The 21,535-nt window shown below is 46.5% G+C and overlaps 1 protein-coding gene across 47 annotated transcripts in view; it reads left to right on the forward strand.

Moving 5' to 3' along the window:
* NEDD4L (NEDD4 like E3 ubiquitin protein ligase) overlaps positions 1-21,535 on the forward strand; it is a 342,466-nt gene that overhangs the window by 315,392 nt on the left and 5,539 nt on the right. For all 47 annotated transcript variants that reach the window (XM_070275775.1, XM_023647877.2, XM_070275748.1 and 44 more), the window contains 7 exons: positions 803-898; positions 10,017-10,090; positions 12,238-12,298; positions 13,867-13,926; positions 15,402-15,509; positions 16,884-16,980; positions 17,594-17,666. In XM_070275775.1, coding sequence (XP_070131876.1) covers positions 803-898; positions 10,017-10,090; positions 12,238-12,298; positions 13,867-13,926; positions 15,402-15,509; positions 16,884-16,980; positions 17,594-17,666 — 569 coding nt within the window. The remainder of the gene's footprint in view (positions 1-802; positions 899-10,016; positions 10,091-12,237; positions 12,299-13,866; positions 13,927-15,401; positions 15,510-16,883; positions 16,981-17,593; positions 17,667-21,535) is intronic.

Consider the following 21,535-nt stretch of genomic DNA (forward strand, 5'->3'; position numbering starts at 1 on the left):
AGCTAGGCCAGATTCTCATTGTTTACCAGCATTGCTCACTGGTTCTCCTCATCGTCCTTGTGTAAAAGGAGAGGAGGACACGAGCAGTGTGCTCGAATCCACTCAGCTGGTTTTTCCATGGGTGGACTGCTCTGCAGATCCATGGTACCAGTCTCAAATTTCTTTTCAGCTTTCACCTTTAACTTAGGTTTTATGCTTGTATTATTACATAATGAGGAAGCTAGGGACGTGAAAATTTCTCTTAAGGACAGCTGGTGCACTCATTCTGTTTCGCCTCCTCGGAGCCCGTCAATCCCCCAGCATTAGAACCCCTGGGCTAACCCTGAAGGAGTGGCCCAGGCCCTGTGGCTCCTTCCTGTCTTCTTACGGGGACGTGCAGAGAGCTGAAAAGCGCAGGAAAGGGTGTACTTAAAACCCTTGGTATTTAAGGAGAGCATTCTCCATCCTTTTTATTTTCCTCTCAAATTTTCAGTCTCAAAAGATGGAAAGTATATTAATCTTTACATGTTCAGTTTTATAGTTTCATAATTACCCTCCAGAGCAGGTCGCTTCCCCTGTACCTCACAGAGGACAGGATTCAACTACATACCCGTGTTGCTACCAAAACCTTTTTTTGGTCTGTATTTTAAATTAAAGGGGAAGAGTAGATTTGAGTAGAGCCGGAAGCATTCTATGAATGACTAATGTAATTCTTGAGCAGTCTGAATGGCATGACATTAGAAGGACTTAATTATTTAAGGAAGTCAAACGAGTTTATCTTTTGGAAAAAATTGCTTAATTTTAACTTTCGTCATTTCTGCAGGATAGTGAATATTACAACTCTTTGAAATGGATCTTAGAAAATGATCCTACTGAACTGGACCTCATGTTCTGTATCGATGAAGAAAACTTCGGACAGGTATGTGTGGGTAACCCCACGAGCTCCTGTTTAACTGCCAAAGAGTTGTTAACACAACTTTCCTGGACCATTCACCACCACCAGGATCTTGAGATGTCAATTATCATCTCCGTGCATCAGCACTTTATTGTCATGCCAGGAAGCTAAGTCCCAGTTAGAGCAAAGTTACAGAAATTCTAAGGCCTCTGGGGAGTGAAATAACACTCATTTTAATCTAAAGCAAATCTTCACATGAGTGTTTGTGCCTTGGTTTTAGAATTTAGATACTTCAAAAAATAGCGTGTTTACTTGGCGGTGAAGATACAGGACCAGGAGTACGTGATGTTTGGGGGACCTTGGGTTTTTCCCCTCTGCTAAATGGTTTTGTGGTTGTGATGAAATTAGTCTTGAGGTTTTTCTAACATTGCTTCTTGCTTTGCACCCACGCTGTCATTAAGGCTGGATTAATCGTAAAGGCCAATTTCAAAGATAAAATTGCCTGCTTGGAATTTTCGTCTTCTTCCTAAAGTTCTGTAGGGTGTGTTTGTCTTAAACCTGAGACTTCAATTTATTTGTCCCCTGGTGACAGCAATGCTTATTAGGAGGTCTTCTCAAAGTATGATCTGAATAAGCTGATGCCACTAGATATAAAGGAGTTAATGACAACTGGGGACAAAAATTGTTGGACAAGAAAATGCATAGATATCAAAATTACTTGTTACATGTGCTTAAGCCGGGAAACAGTCACCAGTGTGAATCCTGGGAGTGGGTGGGACTCGGGGAATCTCTGTTTTCCTTCCTAGTTGGTTGGGTGTAAGAGTCATAGAACTTCAGGGGGCTGGCCCAGTGACGCGGTGGTTAAGTTCACACGTTCCACATCTCGGCTGCCCAAGGTTCACTGGTTCGGATCCCGGGTGTGGACATAGCACCACTTGGCACGCCATGCTGTGGTAGGCATCCCACATAGAAAGTAGAGGAAGATGGGCACGGATGTTAGCTCAGGGCTAATCTTCATCAAAAAAAAAAAAAAGTCACAGAAAGAACTTCAGGCACTGGAGAGGAGAGACTTTGTGACTTAATGTAAATGATCGGTGAGTCTACTAAAAAATCTCATTTTGCCCCTTTCCCATTTTTTTCTTTGCTCCCTGTTGTGCTTCATGCCTAAGAATCCTCACAGACATTGTCCCCTGTGGGAGTCTTGTCATGAGGTGGGGGAGGGACGTCTTTTCTGTAGCCCCTCCCCCCAGGGCAGCACCCCGCCCCCACCCCCAATTCCCTGTCACCTCCCCAGGACTAAATGCAGCAGATGTTTCCATTCCTTGTCTGCTTCCTTCCTGTACTGCTCACTCTCCCCCTGAAATGCCTGGGAGTGAGAACGTCCTTCGCTCGTCATTCCTTCCACTGCTCTTGGCACTGTGTTTCCCGTCCCTTTGAAGGACTGCTGTTTCTGCTGGCCCCACAAGGCGCATGTCCCTCAGCCAGCCATCCGCTGTCTGCTTCTCCTCTCATCCCGCCCACACAAGCTGGATGGCCTCATCCACCTCTGTGGCTCCAACTACACCCGTCTTCGTGTTCCTCATGGCCAGCCTCTTCTCTCCTGTCCATACCTTTCTCCCAGTCTCCACATGTCCCCTGGACTGACCGTCCCGTCAACCACTTCATTGAAAGACCCGTGGGTCCCTGAACTAAAGCCATTTCCTCCTCCCCAGCCGTCACATCTGCCCTGGTCTTTCAGTGGCACCACTGTGCCTTCCAGCCTGAAACTTGGGAGTCATCTTTGAGTCTTCCCTCTTTCTCATGATGTCTAGTCTCCCCGTGTCCAGCTGGTCACCATATCCTATTGACTCAGTCTCCTCATTATTTCCTCATCTGCACCCTGCCCGTGTTCGGGCTTTCCTGGTTTTTGGCTGTGTTGTCTTAAGGGTCTCTCTGGTTCCTATTGTGCCCCTCCCTCCAGTCCATTCTCTGATGCCCCTACATGGATGCTCCATATGTCATAGTTCTGAAAAGCAAACTTAAACATACAATTCTCTGCTTAAACAGAAATTCTGTATTGGCCTTCTTATAACAACCTTCAGTGTCAGTTAAACCTTTGTAGCATGGCTTATGACCCAGCACTGCCCACCATTAGCCTTATCTTTTGACACCCTCTTCCTGTCACCTTCACAGCCATAGCGTGCCTGTAACAATGTCCCCAGTGTCGATGCATGGTTACTGGCTGCGAGTGCCCTCTCCAAAGACGCACGTTCTCTTGTCTCTCCCACAGCATCTTCGCCCACTGTCCCTCATCATTGACTGACTGACTGGCTCCTCTAAGCCCTTTGAGATCCTCCCAGCATAAATGCTTACTAAGCAAATGAATGAATTGCTAACCTAGTTTTTTTAAATGTCAGTAATGTTATAAGGAATAGAAGCTCCAAGTGTGAGAAAACAAAATAATTTGAATTGTAATGACTTATCTTTTTAAGCTGAATGAACCTGTGTAAGGGTCTTAACTGCCAGTTTTCAACGGGTAACACATGGATAATCATCCTGGAACTGTCTCCCTTTCATTTTTAACACATGGAGGAAGAAGTCGAAATAAAGAACCAAGGAAGACTTCAAATCAATCTTGTGTGTCAAATGCCAAAAAAAGGATCTCTTTCTGTATCCACTTGTAGAAAACCATATGACTAACTTAACACAGCTCGGAAGACATTAGCAGTGCCAAAGTTAGAAGCAGATGATCTTGGAAATCTTCCTTAGTTACAGTTAAATGTAACTATTGCCACCTAACTAATCCAAACATCTTGTGTTTGGATTTTTAAGTAGACTTCTAATAAAGATTCTGATTACGTTACAGTTCTTGTCGATTATTCCTTTAAAACAGTTCCCAAGCTGCCTCATTTGGCACTGTGGATCGTTGTGACATTTGGATCGCATCAGGTAGAGGAATGGAGTAATCAGATCAGACCCACAAGATGAGTGAGATGATGATTAGGTGCCCTGTTTGTTAGATCACTGCCTTCCTTTGTAGAGAGCTAACCTCATTCACAGGGAACTAATGTATGTATTTTCCACTCCAGGAAGAGATTGGGAGTGAATTAAGCAGCCACATATTGATGATCTCATCTCCCGTAGCCCATCCATCACCAAACCCTGTTCATTTTAACTCCCAAATATTTCTCAAACCTCTCTGTTCACCACCAACACCCAAGTCTAAGCTGCCGTCTTCTCTGGTAGACTCCCAGCTGGTCTCTCCCTATCTACCTTGGCCTCATATAATGGCACAGTGATCTGTTCAGAATGTAAAAATGACCGTGTCATTCCTCTTCCCACTGCCTCAAGATAAAGACCCAAATCCTTAATTTGCCCCGTGAGGGTCCTGCACAGCCTGGTCCCGCTTGCTCCATTTCCAGATGCGTTTTGCATCACAGAGGTGCCACTCCTGCTTTCTGGGTCTCATGCCACTAGACTTGAACACACCAAGCTCCTTCCCACCTCAGGACCTTTGTTCATGCTGTTCCTTCTGTTAGAAACACTTTCTCCTACCCTCAGTTCAGATGCCCCTTCCTCAAGGAGGCTGGCCCTGACCACAGACAGTCGTACTTCAGAGGATCTCCCATGTCTCGCTGTGGCATGTACCATGGATGACTTCGCATTTATTTGTGTGTTGAGCATCTGTCTCTCCCACCAGGCTTAGTCTCCTTGGCTCATGGTTGTGTACTTTCCACCTGGCACAGAGCCTGGTACAGCGTAGGCACTCAGAATAGAGCTGTCAAACCAAAAATGTGGGCATCAACCAGATGCCTGGGCAAGCCTCTCACCTCAGCCCTCTGCAGAGCTGTGGACTGTGCACTGCCGTTAATTCTAATCCCGGAGGAAGCCCACGTCTCCCTTAAAGATACATTCGTTTCCTCAGTGGAGTGAAGTGACCGTAGGAGTGAGGTGTGCATGCTGTCAGCCATCCTCGCTGCTTGGAGCTGCTTTTTTTGTTTCATTCCACAGTGAGAGCTAACAGACCCTGAAGCTGGGCGGCAGCTCTCTTCAGGTAATGAAACTGCAGCTGTTGGATTATTTTGCGATTTCTTTTCTTTCTGGTTGATGAGAATCTGGAGCCTACCGTGAATGCTTCAACTACACAATTTCAACGTTCGGACAGTTGTAATATGCCAAGTGGAAACAAGAAACTGCATGCCCATCCACTCGTGCACACGCACCCTGCCGGGAGGAGCGCCCTTTCAGAGCTATGATAAGTGGGAATTCTTTATGGCAAGTTCAGCGAAGCAGCATCTGACTTGGCTAGTTTGAAGAGGTGCTGGAAGTGTGCTGAGGGGCAGAGTATGGGCAGCAGCCATGCTGGAAAATTCTTCAGGACCAGGCTTGAGTTAGGTGAAGGCAATGCTCTCTACCAGGGTGATGGCGCCCATGGGGCAAAAATTGGTTCATGGGGAACAAAAATATCTCAACCGTTACAATGGCTTGTGACCCTTGGAGAGGGGTGAGGGGCAGAGTGAGGTCCTGCGGAAGCTGGAAAGAACCAGACCCGAGCCGAATTGGGGGGGCAGCTCTGGGAAAGGTGGGGGCCCTCACTCCTCGAAGACCAGGTCAAAGCGATCGACAGACGGGAACTGCAGGACACAGGAAGGTGGAGAGGCGGTTGACTCAGATGCCTCAGGACTCTCCATATGATCGCTAGAGGCAGGTAGGACGAGGAGGGTCGTCCCACAGGGCTTGTGTCGCGCCTGTCCTGTCCGCGGGCAGGTGTCTGTCCACAGTGCTCAGCACCCAAGAATGGGGTAAGAAGCATCAGCCCTACTCTGCTGAGTCAGGAATACTCGATATGATCCAGACGTTTCTCAGCAAACTTCTCAGACATTTGCCGTAGGCGTCTTTGGAGGAGCGAGGGGTGTGTGCGAATCCAGAGTTGTCACTTGCCAGGGAAGAGGTTCTACTGCTGAGAGCACGCATCTCCCAGAGGCTCCTCTGCTCTTTATGGTCTTTATGAAGAAGAGAAGGACGTTCATACTCAGGCCAGTAGACTTAAAGAAATGGAAAGTTTTTTCCACGGGCACTTATTGAGCCCCGCCTGTGTGCCACGCACTGTGTTAGTGTTCGTGTTGGGTCCTTAAGGAGTTCAGACGCGAGACAGCGATGATGCTGGCCCGGGAAACCGGTGTTAGGATGGGAATGTATATCGTGTTGTGGGAAAATGGATGGGAGGGGCAGGAAGCCACCCAGAGAGGAGGTGAGGAAGGATTCGCCCCAGGGAGCAGCACATGGGGTCTAGCCCTGGCTCCACTTCTGGGTTCCTGGGTATCCTCTGTCAGAGCGGGCCACCCCCCCCGGCCCTCGGCCTCTTCCTCTGTGGTGCTGCTGATGCCGGAGCATAGCCCCATCCCATCTCATTACATCACGAGTGGGAGTGGAGGGTTAGGACTCTCTTTGACTTGCACTCCCGAGTGGACTACCCTGGCCGGGCTGCCAACCTCCTATGCCTCAGTGGCGCCTGTAGCGCAGTGTAAGCACATTTGATCCTTCCCCTCCTGGGGCAGTGAGGTCTGAAATTAGAAAGTGTGAAGTGTGGGGAAAAACACAAACACAGCAAGGCTGTAGATAGACGTGTATGGGCAGAGATGGAGGGTCGCCGGAGAAATTTGTGTGCAAGGAGTCAAGTTAATCCATTGTAAGAGTGACCTCGGCTCTCTCCGTCCTGCTGAACCTCCCTCTCGGGGAGAAGACAGATCCTCAGCAGGGACAGTTGAGTGATTTCCCTGTGCCGAGCCTAACACGGCGCCTGGACCACAGGACGCAGTCTGCAGTCCAGCCCCTGGCAGCCAGTTTAACAAGCGGGATTGGAACATCAGCCGTCACTGCCCACTGAAGTGGTGTCTGAGGGCCCACGCAGGATGGAGGTTCACCACCACCGAAAGCGTGGACTGAGAGGCCCCTAGTCCCCAGGGGATTGGGGAGTGGACCTGAAAACCACTCTTCTCTGCCTGTCCTTGCGCCCATTGAGCCGTCTGTCACTGCCTCCCAGAGAAACCCTCAGTCACAATCAATGATAGAACTGATAGGACAGATGCCCACAGACTGACTGCCTGCTTGACCTCCTTACTTAGCGTGACTAGTATGGTCCCTTTTTTTTCTGTCAAAAACAATTTTAGGGCTGGCCCGGTGGCACAGCGGTTAAATTCACACATTCCACTTCAGCGGCCCAGGGTTTGCCGGTTCGGATCCCAAGTGAGGACATGGCACCGCTTGACAAGCCATGCTGTGGTAGGCGTCCCACATAGAAAGTAAGGGAAGATGGGCACGGATGTTAGCTCAGGGCCAGCCTTCCTCAGTAAAAAGAGGAGGATTGGCAGCAGATGTTAGCTCAGGGCTAATCTTCGTCAAAAAAGAAAAAACAATTTTATTAATTTGCCTGATTACAAAATACTAATCTTTGTAATAAAAATAAAACCAGTACAATAAAAATATATAAAAATCCCCCATAGTTCCTACCACCTAGAGAAGAAAAATCACCATTAAAATTTTGATTTATGTCTTCCAGAATTATTTTCTGTAAACAGAAGCATACAGGATTTTTTTTTTTTACAGAAATGGAGTTGTACAATGCGTACAATGGAAATGTACAATGTAATATATCCTAGATACCTTCCCGTGTCAGGGAATATCGATGTCTGCCATTGTAACGGCTACACTGAATTCCATTTCATAGACCGTACGTTTTTTAACTGTGCTCTGTTGCTTGGCATCTAGGCTATTTCAGGAGTTCACTGTCTAAACAGTACAATGATTGTTATCCTAGAATAGACATTTTGTACACTTCACCAGTTTTTTTCCCCTTGGTATAAATTCTTAAAAAAAATCTTATGGAAAGGAAAATGAGTATTAAGATTTTGATTCCTGTTGCCAAGTTAGCATCCAGAAAGGTTGAACCCACTTGACTCCCCCCAGCAGGGTGGGTGAGAATGGTTCCTCTGCCCTGAGTCATGCTGGCTGAGTTTACTCATTTTCGTCACCAGGTGCTGCTTCTGGAGGCATGAGAGGTGTTTTTCTCCCTCCCCTCCCCACCCTGTCTCATCTGTGGTTGGCCCTCTCATTCGGTAGCTCTCTGGAAGTTGCAACTCCCAGAAAATACTCTTAATATAGCTGTACCTTTACTGAGGGCATCTCAGTACCAAGAACTGGGCTTGGGTTTATTAACCTTTCGTTTGGTGTGGATCTGATAGGAAAACTCCATTACCGAAGGGAACAGCGAGACAATCTTTGAGGAAGAATATATGGGGAAAAAAAGAAAAACCATCATGGGTTCATTAAATACTACGAAAGTATAAATCAATACGGTCCACAGTGCTCCAAATAACTCTCCATGAACTGAAAATGTTTTACTATAAGAAACCTCCCCATCCATCCCACTCCCTAAGCGAAACTATTTAACATCCTCAAGAATGGCCATGGCCTGTACAGGATAGGAGCAGATGACCACAGGGCAAAACTGGAAGAGCTGGAAAGACAGCAGTGGAAAAGGGGAACGCAGACATAAGGAAAGATGTGAAGAAAACTGAAGATACGGTAACAATGAAAACCCCTATTGGGGACAGTAAAGAGTTGAATTGACACTGTAGGAAATGGAGTTCGATTACGTGGTGGAAAAACTGGATCCCTTCCCGAATAAAGAAGAAAATGTCTAGGGACCAGAGAGATGATCAGTGTGGTTTTTTTTTGTTTTTTTTTTTTTTAATAAAGAGATTTCTTGTTTGCTCGTTTGCTTGTATTTTTTTTTTTTAAGATTTTTTTATTTTTTTCCTTTTTCTCCCCAACGCCCCCCGGTACATAGTTGTGTATTCTTCGTTGTGGGTTCTTCTAGTTGTGGCATGTGGGACGCTGCCTCAGCATGGTCTGATGAGCAGTGCCATGTCCGCGCCAGGATTCGAACCAACGAAACACTGGGCCGCCTGCAGCGGAGCGTGCAAACTTAACCACTCGGCCACGGGGCCAGCCCCTGATCAGTGTGTTTTGATTGAGAACGTCGCCTCCACGTGAATGGGAACAGTAATCAAGGGCATGATCAGAGAGAACATTTACAGATCACCCAGATGTAGGTGTTCAGGTCAGAGGGGCTCAGGCTGTTCTGGGTGTGTGGCAGGGCTGGTGGAGGATCACTGACGTGGACCTCTGCCAAGCCAAGAGATTTCATTACAGATTTGAGTCTGTAACCCTCTTGATGGATGTAACCTGGAAACTTAGTCTGGAAAACCCTCTCCCTCAGGCTTGGCTTACTCTCAAATATAGCCAAGTGTGTGCAGAAAAAAAGATTGAAAGGAATCCTACCAAAATATTGAGTGGCTATCTTCAAATAGGGGAGTTGTGAGTGGTATTTTTTTCCTTTTTTTTTTTTTTTTTTCCAAAATCTCTATGAGAATAAGCGTTTTATTTCTAAGACCATCGGCGTCTCCCTCCCTTTCCTTCTGCTAGTCATTGCTTTGTACGCTCTGATGTTAAGCCAGGGCTGGCGCAGAGCTTTGGAGGAGGCCAGGCCTTGATCTCGGGCGCTTTGCTCTTTACGGTTCTGGGTGGGAGGGGGCTGTGGGCGACGAGCCGGTGGTGGATGCACAGGAAAGGCTGGGCTTCTCAGGACGGCAGGTGAACCCTCCCTGCAGCCTCACTTCTTATGCTGCTTTCTGTTTTTTAAGTCCCTGTGTTTTGTCTCTGGAAGAAATTCCACACATCTTTTTTTTTAATGCCTATAAAATCTAATTTTCAAGAACAAAATATTAGAATTTGGATCTCTGTAGTCTTGATGGAGGTACCCTGCCTTTTCTGTTAAATATAATTAATTTCTTGGTAAATGAATTAGTTGGCAGATGAAAAAATGTTGTTCTTCTCTATTGTTCCTAATGTATGAAGAATAGTTAAAACTCCTAAATAACCATAGAATAATTTGCCTTTAATGATAACATCTTTAAATGTGTAGGATCTTAATAATTTAAAGGCCTCCTTAGACCTTCTCTTGTACTCTGAGCCCTATTGCTGGGAAATAATTCTGAATAAATTTTGCTTATCTTCCTTTTATGGTAAGACATTATTACTCAGTAATCATATGCAAAATAACTTCACAATGGTGATTGTTGTTTTATCTTTGTAATTACAGACATATCAAGTGGACCTGAAGCCCAATGGGTCAGAAATAATGGTAACAAATGAAAACAAAAGGGAGTATATCGAGTACGTATACACATGTTTACAACTGTTTCTTTTATTAAATCGAACAGCATATTTGGTTGAAGTTCCTTATCAAAACAGCTCTTGTATATGATGGATGTACTTTCAACCATGTGAGTTCCTTTCTGGCTAATAGAAAGTTGAAATATGGGATGGAAAGTTTGACTTGTATCATGACATCAGTGAGGTTCTATATAAAGGAACAGCGAAAGGAGAAAAAAGTGTGCATTACTGAGTAATCTGCAAATACTCTTAGAGTATGTGGGTATCTGGTCTAAAATTGAGAATTGCAGCAATGGAACACAGTGTATCTCTCTCTTGAGTTCGTTTCCATAGTGAAAATGTAAGAAACAGTTTAAATGGATAGGAAGATTCAGCACATGCAAACATAATAAATTATTTCTGATATTTGTAATTTTCTTAACCTAATCTCAGCCTCAGTTGGTGGAACAAAATATTTAGTCCTTTGGAAGTCCATCTGTTAAGTAATCCTAGGGCATTTATACTAGGCAGAAGGTCTTTCTCTCTTGATCACATTACATTTTTCTCTTTAGAGTGTGTGTGTGTGTATGTATATATATATATATATATATGTGTGTGTGTGTGTGTATATATATATATATATATGTATATATATATGCTTCAAAGACACAGTTCTGGGCTCTTCCAAGGACTGCCAGGTTGCCCTCGCCAGCCCTGGCCCAGGAATGAGGTCAGTGCAGCAGTGTTTGGTTCCTGGGTCCTGGTTTTCTGCTCATCTTGCGGATGACAGCAGTGGCCTGAGCTCCATGTTTACATTTAACGCCCCATTTCAACGAGCTGAGTTCCCTCCTCTCTTTGGAGACTTGGCCAAGGGTCTTGACATCTTTTAGTGTGATCTGCAAAGAAAACCTACTGTCCTTTTTAATTAGGAAGAAATGGAGAATGTTGGAGCCTCTACTTAAAGCCCCTGACAAAGCATGGACTATTGCATAGCAGACTTCTCCTCTAAAAGCTGCTACACTTAATAGAAAACAAAAGTAAGATGCCATAGTTCTTACCTGTCCACGTTAATCGGCACACTCGTTCTGAACTCTGACAGTCTCAACAAGCAAGACAACACCCTGGCACACACCATCGTCTTCATTCGGAAAGTGCAGACTTTGAATAGATTTTACAAACAGTGCACCCCAGGGTGACTAGGGTCAGAAGTCTGAGGGTTTGGACATCGTGATACATGTTGCACATCATTCTTAGCAGTTAATTCTTTTAGGTTTCATATTTGGTGGGAAGTGGGGTCAGGCACAGTTTCAGCTAGCTTCGCTGAGAAAAGGGTGATTGACATCCCAGCTGCTCCCTGGCACACGTGTTCCCCGGGTACAAGAAGGAGGCTACTGACTACAGTACAGCACAATAAAGCCTGACACGGCCGGGCAGCGGCTGTGTGGGGCGGCTCGTCCCCAAGGGCCGTTGCCATGGTTGCCACCTCGTGGGTGAGAGCCCTTTATGACAAGATCCTTGTGCTGTTTCACGGCACAACGCCTCAGACGGAATCCAAAGTGGATTTGCCCAGCAATAAATTCTGCTATACACTAAACATTGTCACAGGGAAAATAGTTCCTGTGGATTTCTTTTACTTAAAGAAGTCTTACCATTAATCCTCCAAAGTTGGGTATTAAAGTAAATCATTTTGCTGATAAATTATATGTCATTGTTGAAAATCGATATGTTGGATGCTAGAAGGAAATTTGACAAAATATATTCTTCTGGGTACTCCCTTCAAAAATATGTCTACATATGTATACATGTATATAAGTTCATGTGTGTGCACATGTTATGCACATAGACATATGTGTTCATATTGTATGACCTTTTCCGTTTTTTCTATGTAGTCATATTTATAAAGCAACTTTAATAAACTAAGGCTTGATCTGGGGGAAAAGAAGAAATCAACTGAAATCCTCAGTGAGGTTTTAGGATTTTCACATAGATTCTGGCTACTCTTGAAAGAACGAATGGATACCGTGTGCCCCGCGGCCCCAGCCTCTCCTCTTCCTTTGCCAGTGCGAGGTTTCTCTTCTTTCCCCTGCTGAGTGGGAAGTCCTCGCGGCTGTGAAGGAACGAGGGCTAGTGATGAAAGTGGCTAAATGCTGTTGCATCTTCTCCCGCAGCTTAGTCATCCAGTGGAGGTTTGTGAACAGGGTCCAGAAGCAAATGAACGCCTTCTTGGAGGTAAGCTGTGCTCACTGAGATGCTCTGCCTGCGCCCTTAGTGACAGGCTGAGAGGGTGGCCTTCGTCCTCGGAGGAGGGCAAGTGATCACACACCGAGAGATGGCATGGGCATGGGGGACAGGGCGGCACAGCTCACACCGCTGACCAGTGTCCAAGACAGGAGTGTCTGCCGCTGCATTGCCACCCTCCTGTTCTTTGTTTTATTTTGTCCAGTGTTCTCTTACTTTGCTTCTTACGTTTTGATTTGCCATGACTGTAAGAGAACTTGGGACAGACTTGATCCGGAGGGGCAGGTTCCCCCGCAGAGGCTGGACCCGCTGTCTTGCACTGCCCGGCGGTACCCAAGGGGAGGCTGGGAGGCGCATCTCTGCCTTTTGCTGCAGTGACAGGTTCTAGGAAATGTGAAGACTGGGGGTGAACAGTATAAAAGGCCGTTCCAGTCATGCCGTCCCTCCCTAGTAACGACGCCTTCCCCTTCTGTCCTGCCCTTCCCTCTGGCTCTGAGTAGTTCCTCACAGACTTCTCTCCTGTGCACGTGCAGGTAAAACACACCTGCTTAAGCTGGGTTTTTATGCTATACCAAGCCACCTTGTGCCAACTTTCACCCTCTTAAAGGGTGGAGCAGGTGCTTCTCAGATCCAAGTATTTAATGTCAGTGGTGCTCCCAGGTTCCCCATGAGAGTCCCCTAACAGAAGGTGAGGGGATTCATCATTTTAATAAATGGTTCACTTTGACCAAAACTGAAATTCCTTTTTAAATCTTGATAATGTCTATTAGTTACTTGAAAGAGAACACAGGAACCCCAGCCCCAAGTGCACATTATAAATTTCCACTGAACTGATGCAGAGTTCCTATTGGGCAATGCTCTCGTAGCTTACCCCACCTTGTCACTTCCACGTGGTGTGTAAGCCCTCGCCCAAACAGAACACTCAAAACAATTCAGGGACTCGGGGCAGAAAGTAAGTTAGGACACACTTGAGAACAGCAAGCTTCGTACTTTATTTACTTAAGAAACCCAGGAAGCAGATCTGGGCCCCGCCCCAGACGAGCACACTTTCAGAGACCCAGCCACATGCCAGGCCCAGCGGCAGAGTCTCGTCCTAGATGACTCCACTAGGTGATGGTAACCTGGGAACTAGAGCAGGGTACCTCCCAGTCTCTCCTCTGCTGGATCACACTGCCTCCTTTGTGTTTCATCTATGTGCCTTCTTTTTAAATGCATCCTCTCGCACGTCTGTGGCCTGTACGTTTTAGGACACACTGACTCACAGTAGTGTGTCATAAATGGCTTTTGGAATCTGCCTGCCCACAGTAACCCGTGTTTTCTTAGGGTTTCAAAAATTACTCAGGTACCTGCACCTTCTAGATTCTACTGGTTTTCAGAATCTTTATATTATGACTATGCTGTTTTTATTGGAACTACAATTACCGGATACTGTCACTGATATATAAATCATCAGTAAAGAACTTATTTTTCCTGGATAACGAAAAAAAATTTGTTTCTCCTGTAAAATGTGCCTCTTACAAGGAAAAAGGTGTTTAGGGTTTTTTTTTTCTTTCTTTCAGGGATTCACAGAACTGCTTCCTATTGATTTGATTAAAATTTTTGATGAAAATGAGCTAGAGGTTAGTATTGCAAACATCTTGTGTAAAATAGATTTTTTCAAAGAGTCTCATTACTTCACAAATGATATTTTAGTATTTTCTGATCCTTAATGTCCAAGGGAGTAAGCTTAACTGAATTCTACTACCTATCTCTGAAGGGGCTCATATGTCAGTCTGGGAATGGGGAATAGCAAAGTGGTCACCTTCAATTCCTCGTCCAGGAGGGGCGGTGCTGGGACCCCGCAGACGAGTAGGGGTCCCCTGGGCTGAGGGGGGTTCACGGTCTGCACACCAGGGGAGGAAAACTCCTGCTCCCAGTAGAGCCAGGACTGTGGTGGCCAGTGGGGTGACAGCACCCTGATCACAGGGTGGGGCTGGCTGAGTGTCCTGCACCTGCTCTCCACGCCCCCCGTGACAGCGGACGAGGACTTGGCCAGGGGATGAGTTAAGGGTCTCCAGGGGACGGTGGAACAGTTGTCCCAGTGAACTGGATGTGGCCAAGCAGGAGCTAGTTTAAGATTAGATTATTTCAGCTTTGTGTTGACATAGGGGAAAACTAGCAGTTTAAAAAGCAGAGGAATCTCTCCCTCTTTCTTGTGTTGAGAGAAGCAGCAGGAGGAACGCTGCGTCTTTTGAGAAGCTGTTGCTGGGACTCAGTTATCCGTTTGTCCAAGTCACATCCAGTGAAGCATTTCCCATAGACTGGCTTTCTCTTCTTTTATCTTAAAATGGAAAATTCAAGGTAGATGATGGCATAGAAAACATATAGTGGAAGCCTTGCCTTTGACAGGTGGGCAACTGAGGAAGGGAGAAGTTAGTGACCTCACAGGTTTATCCCACGAGGCTTTGGCACGGTTAGGCCTGGGAGTCCAGTTTTCAGGCTCTGGTTTAGTTTTCCCTCCATTTTACTCTGCTACCTCTGCCAGAATATCATTCCTTTGTCCATAGGAAACCTTCCCTGTTGGAGGATTAGGTAATAAGAAAAGTAGACCTAAGACTAACTGGTAAGTCAGAGAGCCAGTTATTTCGTCAGTGCAGGTCTGCATCCACGGGCCTGTGGACGGATGGGGTGATTTGCCCTTGCCTGGGTTGATGGATCTGGGGGAGATGAGTTCTTGCTGTCATAACGCACGAATTCTCTTGTGGGTGGGAAGGTATTTTCAAATATTGAGACAAATGACCTCCCAGAAGGGGAATCGGCCAGGGCAACGAGCAGATGTAAGTGGAGTGTAGAAGCTCTGTGAGCACTGTGCTCGGGTTAGAGAGCTCGAGAGGATGATTGCTGTGGAGTTGTAATTTCCAGTGTGAAGTGTTGTGGCCTGTACAGGTGTCAGAATCAGGTTCCCCTTGTGATCTGCACTGTCTCTGTGATTGGTGTGCGGTGGCAGGTGAAATGTGGAACACACACTCCCCTTCATGTGTTTGCTCGTGACAAGGTGCTGGCATTGAGAGAAGGCCATCGTGCCCTGTTTACATCTGGTTCATCTCCTTCCTAGTTGCTGATGTGCGGCCTTGGTGATGTGGACGTCAATGACTGGAGACAGCATTCTATTTACAAGAACGGCTACTGCCCAAACCACCCTGTGATTCAATGGTTCTGGAAGGTAAGGCCAGGGCTCCCGGGGCTCAGTCCCTGTTTCCTCCACCCGGGCCAGGCCCGAGGGCTCTGTCCTGCCCGTCCTGTGTCCTGCTTTAGGCTGGCTGCGGCAGGTTGGGGCTCTGTTCGTACTTGGGCTGCTGGGGGAGAGAAGAGGCAAACTGAGCTAGAAGCAGCCCTTCCTGCTGTTTTCTGTAACTCAACTGGGCAACTGCCCTTGACTAAGGCTCCCCCTTTCCCCAGCACGCTGCCCTTCCTTGACCACCTGATGACAGTGGCTTTTGTTCGAGGAACCCCTTCCGTAGGATGATTCTGAAAAGGAGGCAGTTGGAATCAAGAGTTGGAACTAGTCCTCCAAAGTGTTAGTAAGAGCGGCAGGCTTTTCAGGGCGAAATCATGCTTTGGGGCTGACTTTTCCAAGCTGCCATTTTTGGTTAAAAAATCATTTTCCCAATTTTTGTTTTGTTAATTCCAATAAACATTTTCATCTCTATATCTTTCAGTCAAAGATAGATGCAAATAACATTTGATTCAGTATTTTCTGTTTAGCTTAGGAGAGAAAAGTGAAATATGATTGAGTGGGTCCAAGGGAGCAGTGGCAAACTGACTATGAAAGAACAATTACAGGAAAAAAAGCTGATTGTTTACTTACAGAAATAAGAAATCATATACATTTTTTAAATTTCTAAATGTCCATTATTAATAATATTCCAAGTGTCAGCAGAAGTATAGAGAGAGAGAAAGAAAAAAACAGAATCATCGAATCCTGGTCCAAGTCTCGCCCAGCTTTGATTTTGGATTTCTTTTTTTTCTTTTTTTTTCTTTTTTTTTCTTTTTTTTTTTTTTATACAATAGGTCAAGTAACACTCCCAGTAAAGCCAACTCAGTATTTGTAAGAATTCAGATATGTAAGATACACAGATTATTTTAGAGGCCTATCCTTAGTTCTAGTTTTTCTTTCTATTCATGAAATGTTGTCTTTAGAGAACTTGTCTGCAATTGGAAATCCCACCTCATTTCCCCGGGCCCCTGGTCTTGACATTTCTCCAGCACTGTATGTTTATAACGGGCTTGGGGCCGGCAGCCTCGCACACAGAAACACGAGCTTTGTGCCAGTGAACGTTTTGCTTTTTATATCATTTATTTTGATCTATTGGCAGAAGAAGAAAGAGACATTGACATCTCTTGCTCTCTAAGATGAGAGAGGCCAATATTGGGGTGGCCGTAAAAAAAAAAAAAGAAGACGACTCAAGCTTTCAGAGTCAACTGTCTAGGTCTTACATTGCAATATAAATAAGATTAAGTTTTTCCCGTCTGCGTTACAGCAGCATGTGCTGCCTGTCACGTGGGGGGCATGATGACCTTCTGCCTCTGTTCGTAGGCTGTGCTGCTGATGGACGCTGAGAAGCGCATCCGGTTACTGCAGTTTGTCACTGGGACGTCGCGAGTACCGATGAATGGATTTGCCGAACTTTATGGTGAGCAGGACACCCTTAGATTCAGTTCTCCTGGGAGCTTCTAGCCAGGCGTCAGCTGTGTCCCGAGAAGGCTGCCTACCAGGCCTCTGCACGAGGGCACTGTACAGAGCCCCGTGGGCGTCCCTCGTGTAGAGAAAGGGGATGTGCGGCTACCCAGGCTGTGCGTGGACTCACCTTTACGAGGGACATGGGGGGATGTTTTTGTACAGAGAGCCATAAGGTTGGTCTTCTCTTTTTTCTCTGTTTTGTTTTGTTTTTTTGGTATGTGTCTAAAAACTAGATTTTGCAGAATCACCTGTATGGTTATAAACTGAACATTTAAATATTCATCTGCAGGAGGCACAATTACGCAGTGCTTGCTGTAGATTAAAGACATCACTCTTTCTGCTCTGTATATGAAGGGTCACGTTTCTTTTTTTTTGCCCAAAAGTAGTTTTAAATTTCAACTTCCAGGGTTCAGCTGACTTAAATGGTCACGTAGCACTTGAAGAGGGTGTCTCAGGGCTCAGCTCGAGGTGTGCCCTGCCCACCTCCTTCCCTTTTCTTAAGTCACACCTTAGCTTTGGTCTCCCGCCCTGAGAACTCGGAGCGTTAATTTTTCTTTTTTGTCCAGGTTCCAATGGTCCTCAGCTGTTTACAATAGAGCAATGGGGGAGTCCTGAGAAACTGCCCAGAGCTCACACGTGGTAAGTGACAAACACACACTGTTGTCAGCAAACAGTGTTTTAAATGCTTAGCTGTCTATGGTGCTGGGCTAGAGGCTGTGGAATCAGTCCTACGTTGCTGCCCATAGGTAGGCTAGAGTACAGATGTCAGTGATGCCGGAGAAGACGTATAAATTGTACAGGAATGCTGATGAAGCCTTAACCAAGATTTGAATGGACCCAGTATGCTGGGCACTAAAGGGTTAAACCCTCCATGCTCTCGGGAATTCCTCCTGCAAACCCCATCCTTCCCTAATATTCTAGGAAGCAGAGCTTTCACTATTTATTCACCATGTGTGGATATGACAACTTCCAAACTCTAAACAGATTGGGTTTTTACTCCAACCTTAAATTAGTTATTTAGAACTTGGGATAAAATTCCCTGTAGAAACATTGTTTTTAAAAGGCCTTCTGTGGCTGTCAGTAACCCATAAGTCTCTGGAATTTAGTAACAATGTGATTGTGGCTGGAGGAGTGTAAGAGGACGGTTGAAGGACCACTGCCTGGCCTGCGGAGACAAGGGTGGGTGTGGCAGAGCGACAAGGAGGGGGCTCGGCTTCTCTGAAGAGTTTCTTAGCAGCTCCTGGAGCTCTTGCTCATCCAAGCTCCCACAGCCCTTGAGTTGGTTTCCCCCGCAGGGTTTTATTTCTTGCTCTTAGGAATAGTGAGCCGCACAGCCCTCCGTCCTCACGAGCAGCAAGGGCCACTAAAACCCACTTTGGCCACCCTGCTCTGCCCAGTGCAACTGAGCAGTCCTTGCAGGAAATGCCTCGCTGACCGCAGAGCCCCAGCTGGGAGAGAATTCTCGTGGAGCAGATTTGTGAGAAATGGCTGTGAGAGGGTTTTTTGCTTCTGTTTGATTCCCTCACCTCGCTGGAAAGAAAGTCTTTTCCCATTTTACCATTCATATAACTCTGAAGGGAATGAATATGGTCCTTGCCTGTCGGAGCCCTGGAAGCAAGCTGACTCCAGCTAAAATTGGCGACTCTCCAGAGCAGTCACTGTCTGTGATTCTCCGCCTTTATTCGAGGAGAGAATGTTTTTGGTAATTCGGAGCTTTTATTCCAACAGGCTCAGTCAGCTGTGGTTTCCTGGGTTGTGATAGCCAGCGTGGAGCTGGGCCCCAGGGCTGCTGATTCATAGGCTAATGATGACAAATAGGAGTTAGAGCTAAGTTATCGGGCACAACCGTCTCATGTGGGTCAGCCCTTACGGTGACCTCGTCCTTCCCACGGGCTCTTAGGAAGCTTGCCCGTGATCACCCAGGCCAGATTCCCAAATCAGGATTTGAACTCAGGTCTGCCAGGATTGGAATCTGCCCCCTAACCTCTACACTGGATCTACCACCTCTGATGATCCAGGCCACTTTCTTTTTAGACTCTTCAAAGAGAAGCAGGTAATGGGGTGTTCAGCCATGTCCCTCTGTGACCCTGTGGACAGATACTTACTGTTGAACTTTTCTTCTGTTTCGGAGTTCACATGCTTCAGCCACAACTAAAATAGGAAGCTGCCCAGATAAGGCCTCCAAATTCAGTGGTTCTCAACCCTGGCTGCCCATCGGAACCACCTAGAGAGTTTAAAAAAAAAAAAAAAACTACTGATGCCAAAGTCTTACCCCTAGAGATTTGGACCTGGTTGGTCTGGTGTGTGGCATGGGCGGTGGGATTTTCGGAGCTCCCCAGGAGGTTCTGGCAGACAGCTCAGGTTATAACTACTTTTCCCCAAGAAGGACAGTGGTCGCCTACCGGAGGAAAGCAACCCAGCTGGCTCTTACCTAAGCCTCTTTCCTTCTCTGTGTGTCATAGAAATAAAGCAACCAAAGGGTTTCCTAAGGATGCTCTTCCAGACTAGCTGCGCCTGCCGAGGAGGAGTGCTGGCTGCCAGCAGCACTGGCCCGGAGGGCTGGGGCTCCCTCTGTTGTCTCTGCTGCCCGTCTTTCCTCCCTCCCGGCCCCGATTGCACTGCAATGTAGGAAATGGGAACCTTGCTGGCTGCCTCACAGCAACTGCTCTGCAATCACATTTAGCTATATATATGTCTAATTTCTTCTATGTTTTATAAAAATGTAAAATACACAATTAAGCTTTGTAATAAAAACCTGATTTACCAGGGAAGCAAGACTTGGTAAATCTGGTTCTTTCTGAAGGATATTTTTCATAAACCTCTCAGGTGTAATTATTTGAGTGTCTGATATTTAAAGGGCTTCATTTCATTGTTGTCTCAAAGGCCACTGCCTAGATATTTAAAATTATACTTTGCTAAGAGTCTCAGACCTGCCTGCTGTTTCAGGTACACTCTGAAAATAATCTCAGTCGGCCCACGCATCTTTCACGTGAGGAAGCTGAAGCCCCCTGAGGATAATGAGGTCACACAGCCAGTTAGTGGCGGCCAGAGCCTGACCCCTGACCCCCAAACCCTGTCCCCCACCCTCAGAAGTAAAGGTAACCAACGTGATTAAGCACTTAGCGTGGTCAGGCACCATCCGAAGCACTCGGTGTGCATTTACTCATATAATTGGCACAACAGTTGTAAGAAGTGGGTCACATCAAAGGAAAGATGCTCTCAGATCCTTGGGCACACGTCTCCAGACCCCACGGGACCGCAGGCCCTGGACTGTGGGATAAAGCCTCCTGCTGTGAAAGGCTCTTCTAAGTGCAGGCTGAAAAAGTGGAGTTCCGTCCTTATCACTGGGAAAATAAGAATTGAGGTCATTATCATTAATAATCGACATCAAAGGGAGAACAAAAAGTTGAAGATGACTTTTAGACTTCTTTTAGGCTTCCTGGGTTTCTGAGAACTCCAGTTTGAGAAGCACAGTGGTACTCTCTGTTATGTGTTTTATGTTTAGTGACTTAAAAAATCTGAGAGCTCAGTGTGTCTTATTAAACAGGGTAGACTTGTTAAAGGGCCCGCCACGGACATGTGTCTGTGTCGTCCTGCTGCTGATAATCGTTAGCTTTTAGAACACAGGAAGTTGTTCTGCTCCTACTTGGAACCATAGGGCAAGGCCCTGAGGGGGAGGTTTTAAATGCCGACATAGCACAAGCAATGGTTAGAGCCGGGCTTTGGAGCCAGCCTAGGTCTGAATCCTGGCTCTGCTGCTTACTCCGCGACCTTGGGCAAGTTACCTAACCTCTCTGTGCCTCGAATTCCTCCTCTAAAGTAGAGATGAAGCGTTACCTACCATACAGGGTGATTGCTGGGATTGACGGAGGTAATGGCTGAAAAGTACTTCACAATGCTGACTGGCTCCATGGACGTCAGCTCTTTAAATCGTCCTTAGCTGTGGCAAGGGTGGATAGCCATGTTCATGACAGGTACACGCAGCACTCCACCCCACATGCATTCATTCTGTGACAGGGGCTCGAACTCCTCGCACCCACTGAGGGCGCTCAGTGAACGGCGAGTGAATGATAACCATTGTCACCATCTTTGGGCGCGTGCTGAGTTCTAGGCACACACTACATCTGTTCTCATTAGATCTTCCCAGCACCCTGGAAGCAGTGTCCCCATTTCACAGAAGAGCAGACAGATTCAGAGAGTGAAGGTCACACAGCTGGCAAGTGGCAGAGCCAGAATTTGAACTTGGTCTCATAGACAAGTAGGCTCCGTTGCTCACGAAGGCCGTCATTTGTCTGAGGGCCTCTCTGTGACCAGGGTGATAACACTCCAGCCAAAGCCTCCAGGTTTTTAGTGCCTTTTCATAAATGCAGCTTTTCCCTCCAAATGTCGATTACTTGCCTGACTTTGGTTAGGGGAGGGAGCTTAGCATTGGGGTTCTGGAGCCACAGGCAGCCCGGGGTGCGGTCATGAGTGTGCCGTGCTCCCAGGGTGAGCTCGGGCACATGGTC

Source organism: Equus caballus, chromosome 8 (genome assembly GCF_041296265.1).
Source record: "Equus caballus isolate H_3958 breed thoroughbred chromosome 8, TB-T2T, whole genome shotgun sequence".
NCBI classification, from domain to species: Eukaryota; Metazoa; Chordata; class Mammalia; order Perissodactyla; family Equidae; genus Equus; species Equus caballus.